Consider the following 25,094-nt stretch of genomic DNA (forward strand, 5'->3'; position numbering starts at 1 on the left):
CCTTACAGTATGCCCCTGGTCACAGAGACCCCCTCCCTGTTTTGTGTCAACCTTGTCTCTGGGTGCATACATCACTGTGATGCATGGATCAGAGCAGAGGTGTCAGACTACCTCTGTGCTTCTGTTAGCTTCTTGTAAAGTCAAGTACAGTCAAGTCTCCCTTAATGTTTGGTCATAAATCTCAGCTTTGACTGAAAAGCAGCCATTTGTTTGATGCCACCCTAGTTTAGCAGATATTGTAATGAAGTATTGCGCATGCCTGTCTGCATGTTGAGGTGTTACTTTAATCTCAGTTACTTTTAGTTTCACTTCCATGTTCAATGGATATGAATATCTGTAATTCCGTCATGCAGACGTATTTCTGAAAAGATGTTTGCTCACAATGTTTTGCAGACAAAACTGGAAACCATCTGTATCATTTATAATTCATGTCAGGGATTTTAATGAATCAATAGGCACCAGAACTAAATTAAATACATGCACATTTAGAAGAAGCTGTCTCTGAACACTGTGTGACAAAACAACATGTGTTCTCACATTATTGCTCATATTAAATTCAATCCAGTAAATGTCTCTGTTATTTGACTGTCTCGCTCTCCCTCTCTCTATAATGAGCTGTCTTGATGGGCTCAGGACAGAACAGGTGAGGTCTGCGCCTCACTGCTCATTATCCAGGCGGACAGGTAGTCAGCCAAAATGTACGGGAGGGAGCAGGGCAGCCTATTCCGATCTGTCGTCATGGTGACTGCTACAACCGCTAATGAGACCCCTGCATCCGTCACTATCCAAACCACTGTCTGTTAGAGTTTATAAGAAAATCTCTGGACTTGCTTATTTTTGCTAGCTGGCGTTCCCACTATGCAAGACATACTAACTGCCTGCTTAAAATCAGTATTAGGGCTGTGTTCTGAGTCAGACAGCTTCCACAGTGCCCTGCACTTAAAATCACAATCACTCCAGAGAAGACGGAAAATACTGTTTAGCAGAGTGGTTTAATAGTTTATCTGTGTTTTAAGCCCCCAACGTCTCCTTCCAGGCAGCGCTGCCTGGAAGGCACTAGGATTAAGCTATGGTTATGGTTATGGTTAAGGTTAGGTGCCTTGAAGTTAACGTTGGGGGCTTAAAACACCATCGAGCGGTTTAATGTGAGACAATCCTTTATACTGGTGCAAAGAGTAGATCAATTCTATTTCTTCCCACAATGGGAGAAGTAAACTAAAAGCCTATCACACTGGGCTAGTGAGGAAATGACTCACTGGAGGAGGAGACTAGATCATACTAGTCAACCGTCTTGGCTTCAAATGTGACAATGTTCTAGCTTAAGCCAAAGCTGTATTCTTGTCATGCCTAGATGCGCAGGAAATGTGCTGCATCATTCCTATTCATTTCATCTCACTTCACACATGGAAAATAGAGTGAGCTGTGAGGACGAGACGTGTGTGATTTAATAAAAACCCTACATGGGCAGAGAGAAAAGAAAGGGAGCAAAATGTGAGAAAAAAGAAAATAGAGGTGAAAATAAAATAGTGCCAAAAGAAATATCACATTGACAAAAAAAAAAAAAAGAGGGGGACAAACAGAGGATACAATAACAAAGATCTTGTTGATGGTAGCATCCTGGATTCTGGACTGCCTCTGCCAGTGACAAGGAAATTGAGAGAGGTAGACAGAGACCAGGATAGGGTAGCTTTGGTAGGCTAACTAGATGCTAAATAGATGCTTGATAAAGCTGTCCACCATGTCTCCCTACATAAACCGTAACGGTAAGAATAAACAGAGCTCCTACCTGTCCGATCTCGGATCGCCAGGCTGTTCCCTTTCTTTAGAACGATATCCAGCTGGTACATGGCTGGACTGGGAGGTTGAGGTGGGGGCTCTGCATTACTGGGCCCCACTATGTTGATGCTCTGCAGAGAGAGGAAGTTCCATAGGTTATACAGGTTTACCAGGACAGTCCAACTTAGGAAAGAAGTTTGAGGAAAGAAGAGAAGACTTATTGAAAAAAGAAGAAATTAACACAAACTAGACTATTTTAAGGGCTTAGCACTAGTTGACCCGACAATGTTGAATTATGCTCAACCAGCAAGAACATATGAAACATTGGACTTGTATATTTAAATATTACATGGCTGCCATTTCAAAATGTTCAAAATCTTTATACATCTTTGAAGACTGACTTAACTTGACTGCTTAAAATGGTTATTTCGACATTAAAAGGCAGATTACTTTTGGTCTGAGTCAGAAGAACCATCAATATTTACAGACAATGAATGTTAAACTTCAGCTAATGACGTCTTGGGATTGTTTGATTGTTTGTGTCCAAAATGTAAGAAGGATTGTGCAGGAGCACCACTACGCTCTGAATAAATCACATTGAGTAGATCAAAAAAGCTGGAAGGTAAGAGGAGACTGAAAAGTTAAACAGATACATTTCTCATGCTTTGGAAAGTCAATGCATTACATAATGTGTGTTGGATAGTCTGACACGCATAGCAAGCATGCAACCTCCTTGGGAAGCTTCTGAGTGTTAGGCTCTTGGAAGGGGTCATCTCTGTGGCTTTACATGTCACGCTGTAGCCCTGAGGTCAGTGCTGTACTCCACTTTGACAGGAAGCCCCTGGCTCTCATCATGGTTCCCCTCGGCCCATTAGCAAGCCACATGATGAACCAGGCTATGCTCTGAGATCCACTACAGCTTACTTTCTTTCTCCATCTCTTGCTCATCTTATTCTCCGACCCTCAGTTCTCTTTCCCCCCATTAGACAACCCGTGTGTGGGCACTCCTGTCATGTCTACCCAGCTATCGTACTCTAAGATGAGGCTAAAAATAACTATAAAAAAGCAGTAAAATGCTAATGGGCCACTGGGAGGCTACTAACAGACTACCGAGGCTAGCATAAGAGCAACTCCCACTAGAGAGGAGCATAAGAGCAGTGCAATCTTCAAACAGCTATTTCTGTGTGTGCTGATGTTATCAATTTATACTACACTATACTACAAACACAGTTTTTATATTGCATGCTTACAGAATCATCACAGCAATATGCATTCAACACCCTATTTTTGAAAGTAGCATGATGATGTTATTGTGGTATATGATGGTGCAGCACTGTTCTTCCATTCTTTGGGGACAGCCCTGCACTCAGGCTACAGGTTAATAATAGTGAGTATAATTACACTGCAGTCCATGTAACCCCACTGTATTATAGCGATTATCTTGGGCTGCCCTCAGAAATGACTGAAATAATAATCTATAATGAATGTCATGCTTAACTATCATTTCTATACATACAGGAAATGGAGACTGGTAAATATGCCACCTGAGACACAAACTACTACAAACGAGTAGCATTTGTAGCAGATATTAAAGGAGATATTTGTATAATATCATGCATTTCACTGAAACAGATCCAGGCAATCCAAAAACCATAGTACTTTTACGATGGCCTTAAAATAACTGATAAGACAACAGTATTTCAGCACTGGCAGCCCACGGACACTGAGTTATTACTACAGCTGTCTCCACATTAAGATCAATCTTTACTTATTAATAATTCATCGTATCGTTGACTATGGATATCAATATGTTTATGCGTAGAGGGTAGAACAGACTACACCCAGCAGATCTTTAAAGCTCAGCAGCTGGGTGAGTAATATGGTGCTGTGTAAAGCTTGGAGCTCCCAACTCTCCACGGAAAAGTCAACCCAAAACAATTTCAGCTTCACAGCACCTGCTGTCAAACAGGCAAAAACAGAGGGAAAGGGAAATAGAGTCGATCTTTTGGGGGAAAGGAAAAACTGAAATAAAACAAATGCAATCTGTTGGGTAACAGGTCCAGCAGCTCAACAAATATCTGGAGAACAGTACATTCAGGGACAGAGAGAGAGTTCAAGCTGTGTCTTTGGATAGACTAAAACCTGGGGTCAACAGTGCATGTAAGTCACTGTAATTGAACTGTGTGGATACAACCAATAGGATAGGACAACAGATGCGTGGGTCTGACCATGTAACATTAAGCCCTTTTATCTATGGATGTGACTAACAGACAGTGACACAGAGACACACAGATCAACACAATGTCGAGTCGGGTCACATCATAACACACAGCGATTAAGAAAAAGATGGAAATCCACGGACACACTGTGCCCACGGAAAATGCCAGTGCACGTGTTTTTTTCTTCTGTTGTACACGTACGAAATCTTCAGTACTTTGTGTTTTTTTAGAATGTCAGTATTTATCGTGTGTATGCCATACAGTACCACTAACAGACACACAAGTTAAAGCACATACACACAGATGCACACAAAAATAGGAGCACAGGATTTGAAATGGATTTGCAGATAGTGCAAACTCTTTGAGTGAGCGACAGTACACATGATAGGATCTATGAAGTCTTTGCTAAAAACAAACAACCAGATAAAATAGACAAACAGGCTGCCAAGTTAAAAAAAACAAAAAAACAAGTACAGACAGAATGAAACAAGCAGTTAAAGACTAGGATTGCTTTGTGTTATAAATCTTAACTAATGGGTAAGGTTGGTGTTAATCTTGATTGAGTTTACTTCTTCCATTTACAATGTCAAAGATTAGGGTACTTTCTAAAAAGTGTTAAATCCAGTATAAGTTGGGCTATACAACAAACCACAATAGCAAATATATAGTAGCATATTGTTAAAAAGTTATTTTTTTTATGGAAACCTATGAAAAATGTTATACATTGGTAACCCTACTTTGAATTAAATGTCTATTGTTCTGTCACAATTCTCATTCACAAGGTAATTAAAAAGGGTACGTAAGTTATAGATGTGAAGTAAAAAATAAGTTAAAGTTTAAATTAGGGCTGGGCAATATATCGATATTATATTGATATCGTGATATGAGACTAGATATCGTCTTAGATTTTGGATATCGTAATATTGTGATATGACAGTGTTGTCTCTCCTGGTTTTATAAGCTGCATTACAGTAAAGTTATATCATGTTCTGAACTTACCAGACTGTTCTAGCTGTTCTATTTTTTGCCTTTACCCACTTAGTCATTAAATCCACGTTACTGATGATTATATATCAAAAATCTAATTGTTAAAATATTTTGTCAAAGCATTAAATGTCAACCCTACAATATCGTCGCAATATTGATTTCGAGGTATTGGGTCAACAATATTGTGATATTTGATTTTACTCCGTATCGCCCAGCCCTAGTTTAAACACACACACACACAGTTATGAACCAGTCATTTTGTTCAATGACCATCACCCTATTCCTCAGACCTCACCTCTGCACACTAAGGCCTCAACGAAGGGAGTCACACACACTACAGAGACACAGGACTAAACACATTAATAGTGACAGAAAAGGAGAAGAGGAGAAGAGAGGAAGGAAATAAAGGGCAGCCAAGGTCCATCCCACTGCACCTGCTCTGTGTTTCTTGAAGCTAACAGAGAACTAAACAATTGCTACCACAACCTCATTTTCAGTCTCTCTTTAGCCCCAGAGGGCAATAAACATTCTGGCAGAGGGACACCTACATATCAACAGACTGGGTGTATGCCTGTGATTATTTGGCCTACACTTCATCGCAATGTTTTTGCAATATATTCAGCTGTAATATGTTATACACAAAAATGCAATATTTTATTTAAGGTTTCTAACCAGACAGTTTAATACATTCTGTTAACCAACAATGTTCATATAAACTGTGTTTGATTAAGATAATTTAAACCTAAACTAAAAGACATATAGCCTAAGGAAGGTCTGTGTGAATAAATAACATCCAGCAGCACAACATAAATACAGTAAAGAAAGGAGTTCCATTACAGCTGCATGTGGCACTGATCCAGTGAGATTCATTTATCAGAGCACTTTAAATTGACATTAAATAATCCCTGGAGAACTACACTGGAATGTGCTGTGTATTTTGACACAAGCCTTCAGCGTTTCAAAGAAAATGCTTCTGACTGAATCCCAACTGAATCCATTACAATAGCAATCCATGCCAATTTCCTTTTCCATCAACTAGAAAAGTTAATGGAACTACTTAATGGGATAAATGGAGACATTGTATTGCAAATATTGATGAAAACGGTGCATCCTTCCATAATCTCGCTTTGCATGTCTATGTGATTGCATGCACAAATGAAGTGTGTGTGTGTGTGTGTGTGTGTAGGGTAAGAAGAAAGCTAAACCTTCACCAGTAAAAGACAGATGATGTATCACACTTCTGAAAAGATGAGAATAGATATTCAATAGAACATTCCACACCAACAGACTCCGGCAATGCATACAGTACCATCTGCTGCTTACAGTCCAAGAGGAAGGGCGCAAGAGGTTTCGGAGTAGATTATCTGGATATACTGCACGAGCATCAGTTCAGCTCAGGGACATAAAAACGACTTAGTCAAACAGCCACGCTTCTATTGACCCGCCTGAACTTTAATTAAAGTTACATTGTACAACAAAATGCACACAGATCCATCCGCACAATGCCACAGCTTGATCAGAGGGACAGTTTTAGTAGTACAAAATGAAATTGGTTATAACAGAAAACTAACAGCAGGTTTGGTGTTGCGCTAATTAATTTTCCAGCCCTGGTACCTTTTTACTGACAAATTTGTGCAGCAAGCTGAAACTGAATGTGTGACCTTTTGACCAGCACTTTCTGTTCTAAAGAAGGGGAACATTCGTTTTGGCCTTTTAGTTCTACATCTTGCACCCTAATCTCCAGTGTTAAGCTACAGTATCAAACTCGTAGCCTGACACCAGACTCTTCTCAGTTGTAACTGAGAGTGGCTCTGGGGAAGGTTCATTCACAGCCCATTTCCAAAGGGAACCAACGGACACCGCTTAAATGCCTCTGGGCGCAATAGGATAGTCCTTCAACCAATCAGACCAACGATCCGGGTGACGTAGCAGCGACAGCGGCATCAACGGGTTGCTGTGCTTCGGTGGCCGCCATGTTGAATGTAAACAAAAAGCTGCTTGCCGTCATCGTGTAAAGCCCGCCTCAACGGTTGTGATTGGTGCCTCGATTTGGAAAAATTGGAAATGGGCTTGAATGGGCTCTTGGCCAGACGGACTTGCAGAGCAAATCTCAAATTTGTCTGAAGTTCATCAGGGTTTTCCCAGGCTATTAAACTCGTAGAAAGTTCAGTGTGGCAATGTGGCAAACGTCAAAAGAATAAGTTGGTTGTTGGTTGCCCTGGCAGCTCAAAATGTTCCATCTCTCTTCAGCACCAATACAAGTGTGGACAGGCACTAGGATGTGCTCACAACCCACACATGACCCCTAACTTTACACTCCCTGCCAAAGTTGCTCCTCAGGCTCTGGGTGAAGAAAGCCAGTTGTAAAAGGTTAAGAAATCTCTGGTAGTGATAAACGGTGATAATATTGTAAAAATGAGATGGCTTCTGTGTGTAATCGACAGACTAAAAACTATCTGGTTGTTTTTTTTTTTTTTATGAATGATTGCTTGATGGTGACATCGTTGGGAAAGTTGTACTATATGACTGTGCTATGCCAGTGTTTAAGTCTTTCAGCAGAATCCTGCAGTTTAAGTTTGACTGCTGCTCGAAAGAACTGAAACGGCCTACTGGGAGATTTTTCTGAAAGTTCACGTTTTACATTTAAAGAGCAGGTAAGTAAAAGAACTGCTTAGAAAAACTCACTTTTGGGATGTATCAACCGGCGTCATACATTTCTTATCCTGGATTATATGTAATGACAGCGGTGTCTTTATGGAGGAGGAAGCCTGTATTTAGCCGTGGGCACTGTGTTGAGCCAGACTCGTTTCTCACAGCAATGGCAGGTAATTTCCAGGCTCTGCACCTCCGATCCTGCATAACAATATCTGTTCCTTCTTTCTCATTAACAAGAACATTATGACGGTTCTCCTTTTAGTATAGAGAAGTCATTTCCTGCTTCCTAACATAAAACCTTTATTTGTCTTCCCTCTCTTAGAATTCGCTTTTCTGTCCAAGAATCTTTGAATATCGTTATCGCAATATCACGCTGCGCAATATATCTAGGGGTGCAAGATATATCGACTCAATATCGTTATCGCAATATATCAAAAGTGTCATAATAAGTATGCAATATTTTGATATTGTGGAGCGCTGCGGTCCTGTCCGTTGGCTGAGTGGCTTAGTTGTGTTTGATATAAAGCCCGCTTAAAAAAATATATAAATATAAAGAACCATAGATAACATGTTTTATTATTTATGTTTTTAAAACTGCCTGCATGGTAGGCAATCTCTGCATTGTGTGTATGATTGTGTATGTTTTTATTATACTATCTGCTGCATAACAAATTGCCCCACTGGGGGACAAATAAAGTAACTTGACTAAAACGGTATAATGATCATGTTTCATTGGCCAGTTACCGTGCCACTTGCAAATGTTAGTACACGTCACCGCACGAGTCCACTACGTGACAAACCCTATGGAGCGTACCACGTGTGTGCATATTTCAACAGAGTGACAGTGTGAAGAAGTGAAGAAATAGATAGAGACAACAAAACGGAACGAATCAGAGAAGTGAAAGAAAAGTTGTGACCTGTTCTCTTTATATATTTTATACTGTCCAACCAGTAAAACATGTCCTGTTCTGTAGACATGGTCCTTATTTATTTATTCATGTTGTACCAGTATAATATGACAGTCAGTTGAAATAATACCCTGTGTTGTAAGAAAACCTGTTTAATTTGTTAAGAATCTATTTTGATGCGTTTTCCCGTAACTTAAAAATATCGAAATTAATATCGATATCACAATATTCATAATTGATATCGCAATATCACATTTTGTCAATATTTTTGGAGGAAAAAAAACTTTGGAGGAAAACTTCAATGTCCTAAAATGGACAGTGATGGTTAGTTTGCTTTTGAGAGTCAGGTACGGCCCCGAAGGCTGGACCAGATCACGACAGGCAGGGCAAGAGGCCACTGAGTATCTTTAAAGAAAGTTTTATTTATTTATTTATTTATTTATATATATATACACACACACACATAGATATATTACACTTAGGTAGAAAATGTATTGATTAAAGGATTGATTTGTGAGTCTTTGTATGGATAATTAATAAATGAAGGCTTATTTGCATAATACATAATTCATTTATTTTTCCATTTTAGCCAGTTCAAAAGTGACTTTGATTTCTAGTGTGGGAACTAATGTGAACAAATTCATACACTTAAATCTATTGCATTCAATAGCATGCTATTCGCTGGAAACCAAGATCCTTGAAGCCATAACCTGAGCAGTTTAGTAATGATCTGAAATCTCATTTCCCCGCCCTAGCTGGGAACCTGCTCTCCATTGATCAAACCACATAATGAGGCTCTCTAAATGTGGCTCTTTAATATAACTAAAATTAATCTCATAATGGGAGCTGGGTAATTTAATCGATTCAACAATTTAGGTGATTCCACGCAGAGCTAAAAAAATTATCATTCAAATGAGCAAATATCAAACATGCACACAAACACAAATATGCATTTCGGTGAAGCACATTATGTTCTGGGTGACTTGAGGTGAGCAAAACAAAACAGAAACAGGTATCCTACCTTATTTGTTCTAAAGTTTTACAACAAATCAATACTCTGTATGTATCATATTCATCATGTACATACAGAGTATTGATATGGCACTGATACAGTAGATTGCAGTAGCAGTGTTGTGAATGAGTCATCAGGTATTAAGAATCAGGTATTACACTAGCTTAATATTCAGGTATTAAGCTAGTCTATTTATTTGTGGTTCATCACACATCAGCAGCCAATAATCTTACAGCAGTGGTGAACGGCCTGGTATCTTTTTCAAGGATACAATAAAAAAAATAAAATAAAAAAAAAATAAAAAAAACAGCCACGTGGCTGTTGATAGATGCACTTTAAAGGAACACGCCGACTTATTGGGACTTTAGTTCATTCACCGTATCCCCCAGAGTTAGATAAGTCCATACATACCCTTCTCATCTCTGTGCGTGTCGTAACTCTGTGTCTTCTTTAATGGCTTGATGAACACATGATCGGAAACTTAAGTATGCTCTAATAAATGCTCGCATGTTGAACACTACATATTAATCAAACAAGAAGGAAACTGAATTGCACTTCATACTGTAGAGCAGATGCCCCCTGATCAGTGGAGTTTGAACAATTTGCACATACTGAAGTTTGTATCTCGTTTTCTCTTTGACAGTTTGTTTCCTAGAGGGTAAGGAACTTGGCATTGCGCAGGCAAAAACATAAAACACTGGATGAGTGTTGCTACGCAACAACAAAAATAAAATAGACTTCACAGATAGAGATCAAACATATCCCCTTGTTTTCAGTGATGAACACACAAATAGTGTATAATGTGAGCCAGTGTAACATGAAGGTAGGCTGAGCATAACCCAGTTGGGATATGTAACAGGCCAATACAGGGATCCCATTATTTCTCTTAACAAGCTTTTCCTGCACAGGATATGCAGTCATCCATCAAACAGATATTTCTAGGTTTGAAAGATAAAAGCATGCAATCACAGCACCATACACATATGCAACACCCACACAAAGACACATTTTGCATATGCACATAAAAACACACAGGCACAAAAAAACAGGAGATAGCTAGGCAGGAACTTTCAATTTATAATAAACCCTAGCCCAATATTGACCTAAACTTCTCCCTTAGGTGTGGTGCTTTGCCATTTCAACCCTTATATATTAGCCTCTGAGATACCCGCTAACTAAAAAAATCAACAGGCACATGAATGTGTGAACACACATGCAGTGCATAGACATTTGTGAACACATACACATAAGGCTCTTGAGGTCTGTCAGTGAGGCCTATTGAATTGCTAGAAATGTATCTTTCATGTACTCTATTTATAGGAGATATGGAGGAGGCGAATAGTGGAGACGAAGAGATTCAGGCAGGGGTTGTTTCCAGCTGTATGTTACAGTATTTTTCTCCCTCAAGACCCTCCCTCTGAACATTTCCACTGAAGGGACGTAGCAGGTACAGCCATTTTTTTGTTATTTTAGCCTTTCTGTCTTGTGCGTTTTGAAAATAATTCACAGCCAGCAAAACCAGCAAAGACAGAATACCATTACATTGACTATAAGCATCACTGGGGGACATAATCTGTGGTAACATTGACTTTTTAGTGCATAGAAATATTCATATAACCCTTAAACTAAAGTATAAATTAAATGAATGAAACTAAAAAAGCTGAAAGAATGATCTGCTAGAGAATGGAAGCATCACAAAAAAAAAGAAATCATTGAAACCGGTGATTATAAATAAATGATTATATTGGTCATCGACCACTTTAAAAAGTCTGACCTAAATACATGAATTAAATACAGAGAACTCACGTGCAAACCCACACACTACAGATTGAGCCATATTTTCATTCAGCCAGCCTCGGTCACAGATGGTAAAGGAGTTTGTCAGCAACTCAACGAAGTCGTCACTTCATCAATGACTAGTGAAACGTCATTATTCCCCGCTGCCTCTTATCATCAGCAATGTCTTCTCTCTCCTGCTCTTCATTTCTTTTTCTCTCTCTCTCTCTCAGTAAGACCATGTGACCCTATCACAAAACCAAAGAACTTTTCCACTGCCATGTCCGGAACTTATTATATTATAAAAGAAAATACTGGCACTACATTATATTTTTTGTGCAAACTGATGAGACAGATATAAACATATTTCTCTTTCATCACACAGTGGCAGTCACAAAGCAATGAAAAACGTTTTCCATTAAACTTTCCCAGCCAAATAAGCAGCGCCATTACCACTATCTCAGAGCCATTATTGAGCATCTCCTCTCCTCAGTATGTGCAGCCTGGTAATGTGTAATGTGACAGAACACAGAGCTCAGGCAGGTAGACAGCCAACAGCCACTCGGCTAGATAATGAGGTATCTTTGGAGTGTTCTTTTCCTAATAACAGTCTAGCAGTGCACTGTACAAAGAGCAAGCTTCTTCACTTTCTCTCACAGCATCTTAGATAAAGCTGGTCTCAGACTGAGGTGATGAGTCTCTTGATGCAGCAGGTATAATAACGGCCTGCTAATAACAGCTGAATCACTGAATAAAAAACCCTCATTAAGTACATGAGTCAACAGTGACCATCTATATTAACACCTTAAAATATCTGCCATACTTTACATTAAAATACTGAATATTAAATCTGCCAATGGAAAAAACTAAATGTAGTTTTTTGCATGCACTGCAGAAATCTTTGTTTACTATTACACTCGCATATAGGCCTGCACGATAAATCGCGATCTCAATTCACCCGTTCGCAATTTAATTTTTAAATGACTTCGATTTTTTTTTTCTTTTCTCCTTCAATTAATTTATTGAAAGCATTTGACATTGACATTAACATGTTTTAATTATGTAAAGATACGTTCAAAGAGTTCAGATAGAGCTTGTATCACGGCCATATTTAGTTCAATGTGTTATATGTCACTATTTTTGGTAGCCTACTGTACTTAAATGGCCAGTATGTACTTTATTTTCTTTATTCATTGAAGCCTCTATGTTTACAGGCTTGTGGTGATGTGCAATGTGCTATAGGTGCCACAAAAAATATATGTTTGGCACTGCCAATTTGTTTCGTTTTGTCTTGGTTCATGTGTGCAATAAACATTACACAAAAATCGTGGCAGAGAATCGTGATATCAATTCTAAGCTAAAAAATCGTGATTCATATTTTTCCCCGAATCGTGCAGGCCTACTCGCATATACCTCTGAATGTCACTGCTTTCCTTGAGACAGATGCAGATGTTAACATGTATACTCTTCCACTCCTATTCCATTATCCTGATGCTAAAAGATGAGTAACAGCCCAGGTGGTGACATTTGGCAGTATATCAAATGTTCATGATTACAAAAGAGAAACCCAATGAGGAAGAGCCAGAGTCACAGAGATGGAAAGCAATAAAGTGATTAAAAAGTGCAAGGACACAGTGAATGAGAAGGAAAAATAGTTAATTTGTTCAATGTCAAAAACATGTTTATATCCTTCTACATAAGGTCGAAACCTGGACTTGACACAATGGTCTTTGAATAGGTTTACTGTCAACATGGTCAGGTTTAGGTAGCATAGAATCTGAGCAAGGTGGATATCTCTAACTTGTCTATGCACTATAAACTCTGACTTGGCAGAACCAATCCCCCCACTGACATGCAGTTCGACAGTTATCAGGCCAGAGGATTATGCTCTTAGACTACATTTACACGTGGCCGGCTATTTTCATAAACGGACATTTAGAACCCCTACGTTTTCAGAAAAGTGTTCGTTTACATGTACCCGTGTATATATGCTGTCAATGTCGTTAAGAGCATGCCACACCTGTAGGTGGCACAGTAACGAGAAGCTCAAGCCCACGTTAGCCAATCACAATCCCAAAAATAGCAACAACAGCAACGAATCACTTCTTCTTTCTCTCTCTCGGCTGCCTAAACCTCCGTTTGTCTCAGTTTACATGCAAACAAAGTTTTCCAAAATCTCCACTTTGGCCGGAGTTTTTAGAAATAATCGTTTTCTGTGATAAAAACGGGGTTTTCGTGTAAATGAGAGGCCAAACCGCAGGAAAATATCTGCGTCTTCCCTTCATGTAAACGGGGTATTAAGTCATCATCATGCCTGCATCCATGACTGCAGTCAATGGCTCTTTATACAACAGTGATAGAAATGAATTACTTCCTAGGAAATGAATGAACACCCAAAGGGCTTTTAATTAAATAATGGTTCTTCTGTAATTGTCATTAAACTACCAAACATTGATCTCTTTTTTTCCACAAGAATAAGCAGTTGGCATTAATCTGGTAGACATGAGCCCCATTATGTCGAGCACAGTGACTGACGAGGAAAGAATAGTAACTACTGCAGATAGCTTTGAGTGAATAAACAGTGAAAATGCATTTCTGTAAAGTCTTTTTTTAACAAAGACGGACAGTGGTGAATCCTAAATCAACACATCAATCACCATAAATTTTCATGGTGATCATGATCATCAAAGACAATAGTCACACATTGCCAGACCTATCCCACAGCGCTGCAGAGGAGGGTCTGGCTAGTCCACAGAATGTTCGTGGATAGGAGAAAAACGTGCTCTGGTTTATTGCCATTTGTTACATTCAAAAGTTGTTTCAGTCGTGCAACAGAAAACTCAGATTGGACAGATAGTCTAGCTAGCTGTATGGATTTACCCTGCAGAGATCTGAGGAGCAGTTTATTTGATTGTTTATTTAGATAGGGACAGTGCATATTAATGGACTTCAGTACAAGTACACAATGTAAATATGCTAGAGTTAGCACAATAGTTAATTTTCATCTATTGTCCCTAGGCAGATACATAAAAAGTAAAACATAAAAAACAATAACAAGCATGCAACACCCTCATAGTTTGTCTTGCCTCTCAAACACTAACAACAACAGACAAGACAAAATACAACAGAACATGTAAATGTCACACATAATGAAATGGGTGAGGCAGTTAAGTGGAGGAGGGACTCGATGATGTATAGCCTTATATACAAAACAGGCAAAAAAAAAAAAAAAAAAAAAGTTAACCATAGTCCTCATAAATCCACCGGAGTTTAGAATGCCAACACAAAGAAAGCAGATGGTGACGGATATCCGGCCGAAAATTCGGGACATCCGGTGGAATTTCCGGTGGCACCTGAACAATCCCGGAAATGAAACCTTGTCAATATAGACTATCAAAGACAAGGCTTCCTCACCTGTCTGCGATTATTAAAGGTATCCTGCAGTGACACATCTAGATAAGAACAACACTCGTTAGTCTCTCATTCATCTGTGGTCAGAAGCAGGTGTGACCCCTAACCCAGTTAAAAGGACTTAAGGGCTGCACATCCATGAGTATTTAGGTCCAGAGACAGGGAGACAGAGGATCGACTGAGGACAGAAGTCTCTGAGCTTGTGTTGCATATCTGTCTCCGTTGACATCCAGTTCAGAGCAGCAGGAGAGCTGTGTCCATTCCTGTCAAAGCAAATTAGGATATTCCCAGACTTCCCTAACCCCGAGGACTACTCTGAGCTTACTGATGGTGGAAAAACAAGACACTTTCTTATTGCCTTAAAACAAAACTCTGGAACTGTAATTATGTATGTCTACACAACTAAACACTAAATTAAGCATAGTTCTGAAGATGTAGGTACAATATAGTCCCTATAGTGATAATGATCTGAAATACAATTTACTTTTACGTTTTTTTTTGTAACATTTGCAGTTATTACATGCAAGTAGGAGCTTAAACAAGGAGAGGGAAACTAAGTTAAAAAGGCCGACACACATCTGTGTCATATTTGACAACTTGCCCGAATTCATTAAAATGATCCACCCAGTGAACCTAAGGCTTGCGTGTGCTAACAATGTATGCAATGGTGTGTATACCATTATATAACATCTTATCTTTACATTGCAGCGCTGCTATGGAGAATTAGGGGACATAGTGGTTATACTTGAAAGTCTTACATCAAAAAAGCCAGAACAGAGCAGAAAGAAGGGGAGAGGCAGTGGAATAAGTAAATAGGCTAAAGAGAAATACAGATCAACAGACTGAGAATGAGATCTGAAACAGTAGGACGTGGAAAAATCATCTCTTTAGTGCAGTCCTTTTCTCTGGATCACAATAAGTCACCAGACTCACGACAAAGGAGCATTGCCCTTATGCTCTGCTCTTTCTAACAGCCGAGACATCGCCATCATCCTACTAATCAGGATCTCTCTAAATGTTACCCCAGCTACCCTCTGTGTGTGACTCTAATCTATGTCTCTGACCTCCATAGCCAGCATAGTAACCCACTTTCCATCCTTCCTGCCAGCTGTGTCAAGACCCTCCTTTCTATAGGGCTCTATGAAATCCGTTTTATTTTTTTTTTTGTGTTTTTCGGATTTATTTTTAGCCCTTTCACATTTTTCGGATTTGCTCGTTTTCTTTTCACTTCTAAGCATTACTGACCTTTAAAAACTCAGTGACACAAACTCACAATTCAACTTTATTTAAACTATTAATATATTCAGCAAAGCACATTCAAAATTACCTAAATAAAAGCTTTGGATGCTCACCTATAACAAAGTTGAGGACGCTGCGATCTCGGTTGTCAGAGGTTTCGTCGACAACAACGAAGATTTTCTTTCCACTGATCTCTTGCAGCACTTTTTGCATGTGCTGGTCAAAGACTCGCGGCAGGTGGGTCTGCCTGAGGCTGCTGGCATTTTCTGGGAGTGCGCCTCCCTGCATCAAATGCATAACAAGAAACGGACGTATCCTCTTCATCTTCTCAAGCGTTATGTCAGCTTCAGCACACATTGCAACAAAATCTTGTTGCCTCAACTGTAACCTGGAGGGATTTGCCCGCTGTGGATTTAGCTTTGTTCTTGAGATGAACTTTTGATTTCAAATAGTCGTTACATGTGTCTTTGCGAGTCCAGTCAACAGTATGTTGACAAAACTTACAAAACAGTAGTTGTCCAGACTCATAGTAGTCGTTGGGGTATTGTTCGGCCCGGTATTAAGCAGTCAATTGAGAGTTTCTTAAAGCGCAACTCTCGCCATAATGCAACCTAGGGTCTTTTTGTGAATGTACCCGAGTCAAACTTTCGTTTAAAAGCATATTTAGGACGGAAGCGTCACTTTTAAGATTTACCGTATCTTCGTTTTTCAGTCAAATGGCCTTTTGAATGGGAGTCCTAGGGGCACTTTATGCTAGCCTCAAAATAGTTATTTTTAAAAGACTAAGAAGGCTCGACACAACATGAAACTTTGCTTGAAGTATCACCAGGGGCTCTACACTTTAACGAAAGCGTTGACAACGTTGTTTGTGTACACAGAGTTTACTAAAAAGAAAGGTTTTGAGAAACTCACTGTGGCTCTTGTTCTTCCGGTTGCCGTCTATCGAGCCAGTCAAAAATAATCGAGGGAGGAGAGTAAAGATGGAAAGCTCCTAAAGCTTAGTTCCATATAAATGCACGGACAATTTGTTGTTTTGTCGCAATATTGACCTTGTAGTTGAAAAAGGAGCCTCATAAGAATGACATTTCCTCCTATGGAGTCCGTTCATTCGCATTCTGAGATTCTATTTTTGACTGGGAAAATGGCGGATAACAAACAACAACTACTAACGTGAGTTGCTCAAAACCTTTCTTTTTAGTAAACTCTGGGTACACAAACAATATTGATGGTGATACTTCGAGCAAAGTTTTATGTTGTGTCGAGCCTTCTTAGTGTTTTAAAAATAACTATTTTGAGGCTAGCATAAAAGTGCCCCTAGCACTCCCATTCAAAAGGCCATTTGACCGAAAAAAGAAGATATGGTAAATCTTAAAAGTGACGCTTCCGTCCTAAATATGCTTTTAAACGAAAATTTGACTCTGACTTGAGTTACAGTTTAATTTTTTCGCCACCGTTGGCTTATCAGGAGCCACTCGTTTCGACATTTTTTTTCCCCACGCAACAAACTCACAACGTGAACGTGAGGACGTATGTTTACTAGGCAACATGTTTAACAATGCCATTTGGCCACGGTTTAGGTAGAGACCTTTCTACGCTTGTTGTTTTAAACTGAAAAATTAGAAGGAAGTTGTTTATTTAATATGTCAACAAAATATATGCAAATTCCGTGCGATTCTGCGTGTATACGAGAATTCCGTTTTCATGTGTAGATTCCGTGATTCCGTCCGCGTTTTCCGTATCACGGAAATCATAGGGCCCTACTTCTAGTCACACCAGATGTCAGGGCTGTGCGTGTGTGTCTACAGTATGTGTGTGCAACACATCCTCATACCTAAACAACATTGTAGGTCCATTTCCAAAGACTCCCAGTACTACACACGGGGGCGGTTTAATCATGTGACCATAATCATGTGACCTTTCTATTTAAAGGTCCTATGACATGCTGCTTTTTGGATGCTTTTATATAGGCCTTAGTGGTCCCCTAATACTGTATCTGAAGTCTCTTTCCCGAAATTCAGCCTTGGTGCAGAATTACAGCCACTAGAGCCAGTCCCACAATGAGCTTTCCTTAGTATGTGCTGTTTCTGTGTCTGTAGCTTTAAATGCTATTGAGGAGGACAGAGGGGCAAGGTGGAGGGTGGGTGTGGCCTTGACCAACTGCCATGCTTCGCTCGTTTGCAAGCCATGATGTCTCTCTCTTTCTCATGGGTGGTAGAGGTCGACCGATTTATATATTTTTATATTTATATTTTATAATATGGAAATGACCTAAAATGCCCATCTCGAGTTATTACCACATCCTCATGCAAATGTATTCTACTTTCCTTTGCAACCATTCTACTGAGAAGTAACACGTGGCAAGAGTTGTGACAAATTGCATTCACAGGCACGTTTAAAAAGACGTTTGCTTTTAAAACATACAAGACATGAATTTGACTGCAATCCAGTGCAGGTTAATGCTAGAGAAACAGCACTCTTATCTGCTGCATCTGTCAGCTACACAACACAGTCACTCTCCATAAATAATGAAGAGAAAAGATCTTCCACTCAGAAAAAAAAGATGGAAAGGAGGTAAAACAAGACCGGGGGAACAGAGTGAGCCAGTAAAGGTATAGAGGTTTCGAGAGAGAGATAAAGGAAGAATGGCAGCTTAAAAGTGAAATTTGAGGTGTACATTGATGAATGGAAAACAGCTGACCGTTGAAAAGATGTATGCAGACAACTAGAAAGAGTTATGTCAGCATGAAAGATTGACACAGGAAAGAGTAGGAGTTGTGAGGAGGGAAAATAATGACAGGTAGATAGACAGACAAGAAAACATTTTGGTATGCAGACACAGACAAACTCACTGAGATCAAAAATCAGGGAACATCTCTCACACAACAAACATATTGGCAGACTGCAGAGCATTAGCAGGTTTTGTCGATGTGTTTGTCACCACTGAATTAGAGGCAGTGACAAACTGAGCAGGGAGCATCAAGTGTTGCTGACATCGCAGACAGACAAGCTGGTCGCCATGCTGCCAACCCAACCTGTCAACCGACCAGAAGCGAGTCAATGCCAGTCTGAGATCACGCTGACACGCCTCGCAAACTCTCACAGTGGAGCTCTAAACACAGAAGAGTCCAACCGTCAGGAACATGTTGATCCAGGCCTCCATTTGCTAGCTCAGCATCTTCACAGCAGAACAGAACCAGCCTAAAAACATTGCTGATGTGCTTTTTTTAAAGAAATATATATTTGGGCTTCCAGGAATCAAAAGATGTTGCACTACTTTCAAAATGATTAACCGTCTTATGATAAACATCCCTGCTAATGCATTATTAATTAGAATCTCAAAATGTTGAATGCTATCTTTCAGTAATTGCTCATTGGATCTCTTTTTAATAAAGCTTAAAAGTGTCTTTATGTCTGTGTCATAAATCAAACCACTCAGCATAGGTTAGATTTGTGGAAAAGATGCCTAAAATCTATGTGCATACTAAAAGTAGCAATGTGATTAGGTTAGTAATGTGAGGGAGTAATTCATGCTCATAAAAACTACTCCTTTTTGTATTATGGTTCCCTCGTGTAAAACCAACTATAGATAAACCAATATGACTAGACACTTTTCATGATGAACTATACATCAGGTTGTTATAAAAAGTTAATACCAGTGCCATAATCTAACAAGCCACTGGCTGACTGCATACCAGGAAGAAATTAAATCACACAGTAATCAAAATGTATTTGCCTAGAGGACTAATTCAATGTCCGTCCATTTTTCTGATTTCGTACTTTTTTTCGAGAATGTGGAGTTCCCGGTGTTGAACTGTAGGCTGCAATGTGTTATGAGATGCCCCCCCCTTTAAATACATCCACAGCATTATATTGACTATGGGTGTCAAGGCATGGCCTCTCATCAGTAGCACTGCAGGGGCGAGGGCAGCCGCTCCCTCACTGTGTGAGTCATGAGAATGGTCAGAGCAGCATCTTTTCAGATAGTGATTTTTTAATTCATCTGCATCAGCTCCTACTATTAATCTGAAATGCTGTGAAAGCTTTACATGTTATGAAAAAATAGCAAGCTTATCCAATGTACAACAGAATCAGTGGTGCTGCAGTATTTAGGACCGCCTGTTATGTAAAAGGTTATGAACACTGACCAGATGGGCTGGCATTACTCTGGGCATCTACTGTATTTATCCACCAAAGATTTTACAGAATTGATGAACTAAAGCACTAAATCCATTTCTTTGAGACAAAGTATCATGCAATACAGTTCTACTAGATGCCTGCAAATTGAATTTCAAATCCAATAAATCTTGATTTTCACTACATAAAGCAGCTTGTCTCTGTGCCAGGTAGTGCCATCCCTACACACCGTGAGGTTGGTGCTGATCAAAGGCTGTGGTACCACCTCCACATTGGCAAACAAATCAACTGGCAGAATGACAAGAGTGTGTACTGTACCTTTCACACCATTGCCTATGCAAAAAATGCTAAGACTGAGAAGTTAGAAGAATTGTAGGAGTAAATGTTATCACTGCAATGAGCAGGTGATGGATCTGAAGCAATGTGCCAAGTGATAAAAAGAAGCACAGCAATTGTGAAAGGCATAGCAAGAGGGGGTAAGATAGAGAAACTGAGTGAATACTAACATACACATACACACACACAAACGCAGTTTATTGGAATGAGCAAACTTCATCTTAAGAAATGCAAGTTTTTTTGCCACTATATGAAAATTGTATGAATATTGTAGATACAAGAAATTTGACATGCCCCCATTTAGACCAGCCAAATGCTGCAAATGCAGGCTGTGGCTGAACTCTGCTAGGCACGTTGACAGGTAATCAGTCACAGTTTGGAAGTTCTTTTAAAATGGGGAAACTCAATTTGGAAGCCAGTGTGGATGAATGTTGCAATCTAGCAGCCTAAACTGGTTGGTTGTAAACATAGTTTGTTTACCAGCCTGAGTTTTTCTTTATTATTAAATAAATGAATGAAAGACTCCAATAAATTGTGCACACTGTGGGGATGATGCTGATACAAAAACTTGAATGTATATTAAGATGAGCCCATCCCAGCCATGTAGCCTATGTAATGAGTTCCTTCCCAAAGTTATCTGCTTCATCTATTCACAGACATCTTCCGTTATTGGCTTTTATGTGCTCATTTACGCATTGAAGACAAAGTATGCACAGTATTTTGTAATGCAGTACATACAATTAACAAATGGACTCAGTCACATCTCAGAAACACAACATTCTGCATATGACTATTTACAGATGCTGCAATTATTTCTAAAAACACATTAATCTCTCCCAGGAGAACTTCATAGTGTGCATTATGCATGCACTGTACTGGGTATGCAAGCAGTAACAAGAAATACTGTTCAGGAATTTAGACATAAGTTGCCACTTTACAGATTTTTCTTGGACGGAAGTGAAAATATGATTATTTTTAGACAGAAATGTTGAGGAGTGATGTAAAAAAAAAAAAAAAAAACTGGTTTTAAATGCTTTCTTGCCATGAACGGATCTTGAAAATTGATGATAATTGTACTCAAACAGTCAAGGGTGCCTGAAGAAACCCTGCAACGTATCCAGCTTTTGTCTGATGAGAGGAACATCAGTGGAGAGAGAGTCACTCATCATATCATTCCTCTTCACACTCCTCAGGGTATCCCCTCTATTTTCACCTGCTGTAGTCTTCTTTTCTCTAATCCTCTAATCCTATGACTTCTCTTCTACCTTGCCTAAATCTTACTTTCCACCTCTCACCTCTTATCATTTTCCTCATCCATCTTTTTCTTTCCTGTCCCCGTAGCTTTTTTGATCTCATTCTGAGCACGTTCAGCACCCAGCCCTAGAAACAGGAATTAAGGGAACAAGACTGCAGCTGGAGAGCCCGGCAGAGGGGTGTGGAGGGGGGACATGAGTCGTTGGTGTGGTGGGGGGCACATAAGGCTTCTCTTCTTGCCCATTGGAATGCTCTCCTATAAATTTAGCAATCTATCCTTTTTTATTCATTATCTGGTCAAGATGGAAGCACAAGCAGGGAAATATCTTCAACCACATTAATCCGTACATTTCTAAATCCTGAGTCCTTTCTCTATTCTATCTCTCTTCCTCACACTTAAGTTTTACATCCATGTTCTGTTCATCTCCTCGACTCTCTCTCTTTCTCTCTCTCTCTCTCTCTCTCTCGTGTTTTCCCCCTCTCTTCCTGGAGTCTGACTTACAGTCCCATGTCATGTCATACTAGCAGCCAGCTCAAGTTTCCACACTGTTGGAAACTGGAAACGACACATCCACTGCACCTCTACCCCACCATCCCCCGCCACACTCACAAACAAAAACACTAACACCTGCACACAGGTAAAGTGGCCAGTGTCTTCTATTGACAAAACTAAGTCTAAATCGTCACGTACACAAAGCAGGTGCTCAGGTGTATGGAAATACTGTATGAAAATCGGTTCTGCATGCAAATGTGTCAACGTGCTCAAGTGGTGGAAACATTTTGCTGATGAGCTGCAAATTTTAATCCCTTCATCACCTCACTCAATGGTCTCAAATCCTCTGGACTGAAATATTTAAAAGAAAAGAACACTCCAGTACCGTCACTGTTTGCCTTGACAATCAATACACCGAGATGTATAAGAAGCAAGAAATATCAGCATACAGAAATAAATAGCCTACAAGGAAAAACAGCAGGTAGGCAGACAAAACATGTATGTGTGCATCTGTGTGTGTGTGTCTGTGTGTGTGTGTGTGTGTGTGTATACCTACAGTAAGGCTTCGTCCCAAAGCTGAGAGAGGCAGCGCTAACATCCAGACACCGAACACGCCACACTGTTCTACTGCTGCTGCTGCTGTATTACTCCCCTATATGTGAGAGAGAGAGAGAGAGAGACACGCACGCACACACACACACACACACACACACACACACACCGGCTTGCTCCTTACCTTGCTCAAACACACACACACACACACACACACACACACACACACACACACACACACACACACACACACAGACACACACACAGCAAAGGGCAAACAGCTGGGAGGTTCTTGCATACCACACAGGCAGTCACTCAGCATCACAACGCAGATTGTTCTCTCTCTCCCGTCTCTGTCACTCATTCGCAGACGATTGTGCAGAGATGCTTACTGTAGGCTGACTAATCCGCTGGGATAGAACTATATCAAAAAAAGTTAACAGAGGCACAACCAGAAGCCTGCTACCAGCTGCTGTCTCACACATCTGCAGATGTTTAGCCAGTAAGAGAGCTGGTTTTATCTTTGCCAATCCTCTGGACAACTGATTACATATCCGCTTTATTGAACAATGTAACAAAGAGAGTGACGGAAAGTCCTAGAGAGGGGCGGCAAGAAAATGGGGTTAAATAGCAATGAATACATAGACAAAGAAAAAATTCATATTAGGGCTGCAGCTAACTACTAACGATTATTTCCATTATTAATCTGTCAAGTCTATAAAACGTCAGAAAAAAGTGAAAAATGTCGGTCAGTGTTTTCCAAAACCCAAGATGATGTCTTGTTTGTCCAGGACTCAAAAGATATTCAGTTTACTGTCATAGACGAGTGAAGAAACCAGAAAATATTCACATTAAACCTATATTGTGTAATTTTTTGAGTTGATTCTTAGCAAAAAACCCTTTCTTCTTTCACAAATATGTGCTCATTCATGTGTAATTACTTCCAACTAATCAAAGTATTCTCGTACGCGCAGAATCATTCAGAATACATACAAGCGAGTCGCTCGAATGACGGCCACCATGTTGCGCCTCCATCTTTAAAATACATTAGCCAAAGAGGGACATACCTCCGCTTTACGCGCTTTTACAATCAGTGGCACCGTGACGAATGCCAGGGGGAGATTACTCGCCAGGGAAGCGAAAAAGAAAATTAAAACGGCAACGCAACAGGCAAAGCAACAAGACCAAAGTTAATATTGGAGTGCCTAGAACAGCTGTGTGTAAACGACGGAGATACTAAGAGGTAATTTCGGGTTCGGCCATCGTAGGAGTTAAAACGCGCTCGAAATGGGAAGGGCCAGAAAGTAATATTCAGTTGGTTGTCATATACAATTTCACCACTAGATGGGAGAAATTCTTACACAATGTAGCTTTAAGATCGTGGAATCAGAGAATTTAGAATTTTTTTCTAAATTACTCAAACCAATTCATTGATAATCAAAATAGTTGGCGATTTATTTAATAGTTGACAACGTATTGTAATAAGATGGACCATGTAGTCTACAAACAGTTAACGGAGTGCATCTATATGGTGCTTTTATACCAAAGTGCTTTACATAGCGCCTCTCATTCACCCAAATAGACACTGCTGATGACGCTGCTAGCCATCAGGAGCTATTGGGGTTCAGGGGGGCAGTCCGAGGATCGGACTGCCCACATACATACTCTATTAACAGACTCCCTGCAGCTTCTTTTTCATTTTCCCACTGCCATGTACAACCTATTGGAAGCTGTTTGTTTGTTTGTATCTGGTTAACTTTTTAGTCCTTTTAAATCGGCTGAATTGATAAATTGGTGTTAATACTGAATTTTAAATTAGATATACCGTAATGGCCTGTGGTGCAGTCATTTTGTTTCCGGCTTGTTAACACAGGCCTGTAGTTCTTTTCACCCAGTGGGAGATATCATAGCTGTCAGAATTCCCCAATACCTACGAGCCGGCATTACAACGAAAAGACTGACATCAACGACTCGGCTGCCTGTAATTACGGTCTGAACAATGTGACATAAAAAGGGCATTAGTACACAGAGTTCGGAAACATCTACTACTTCACAGCATAGCACCATCTACCTTCAACCTGACCAGAGGCTTAATCAGCCAGAATAATTCAAACACCTGTGTGAGTGTGCAGGACTGGATTAGTCATACACCTTGGAGCCCTAAGAAACTGTCGATATCGCACAAACTCCTGTCACCACAAAACATCACACATTCCTTTCTTGACCAAACTAATTTGCTCTCCCTACTTGCAGCCGTCTGTTAAAAGTGGGAAATGTGGAAAAAGCAATTTAGCTATAGTTCTGGTGGTGCTTAAAACCTTTACACGCCGTAACAGGCATGT

General features: G+C 39.8%; 1 protein-coding gene across 5 annotated transcripts in view; it reads right to left on the reverse strand.

Moving 5' to 3' along the window:
• mctp1a (multiple C2 domains, transmembrane 1a) overlaps positions 1-22,855 on the reverse strand; it is a 121,516-nt gene extending 98,661 nt beyond the window's left edge. For 3 of the 5 annotated variants that reach the window (XM_035994321.1, XM_031308666.2, XM_035994339.1), the window contains exons 1-2: positions 22,757-22,855; positions 1,787-1,907 (exon numbers count right to left, since the gene is read on the reverse strand). In XM_035994321.1, the coding sequence (XP_035850214.1) occupies positions 1,787-1,907; positions 22,757-22,798 (163 nt within the window). In that variant the 5' untranslated portion in view covers positions 22,799-22,855. The remainder of the gene's footprint in view (positions 1-1,786; positions 1,908-22,756) is intronic. The other 2 variants (XM_035994335.1, XM_035994331.1) reach the window with 1 other exon arrangement.
• Between the last annotated feature and the right edge of the window lie 2,239 nt (positions 22,856-25,094).

The sequence above is a fragment of the Sander lucioperca genome, chromosome 2, assembly GCF_008315115.2.
Source record: "Sander lucioperca isolate FBNREF2018 chromosome 2, SLUC_FBN_1.2, whole genome shotgun sequence".
NCBI classification, from domain to species: domain Eukaryota; kingdom Metazoa; phylum Chordata; class Actinopteri; order Perciformes; family Percidae; genus Sander; species Sander lucioperca.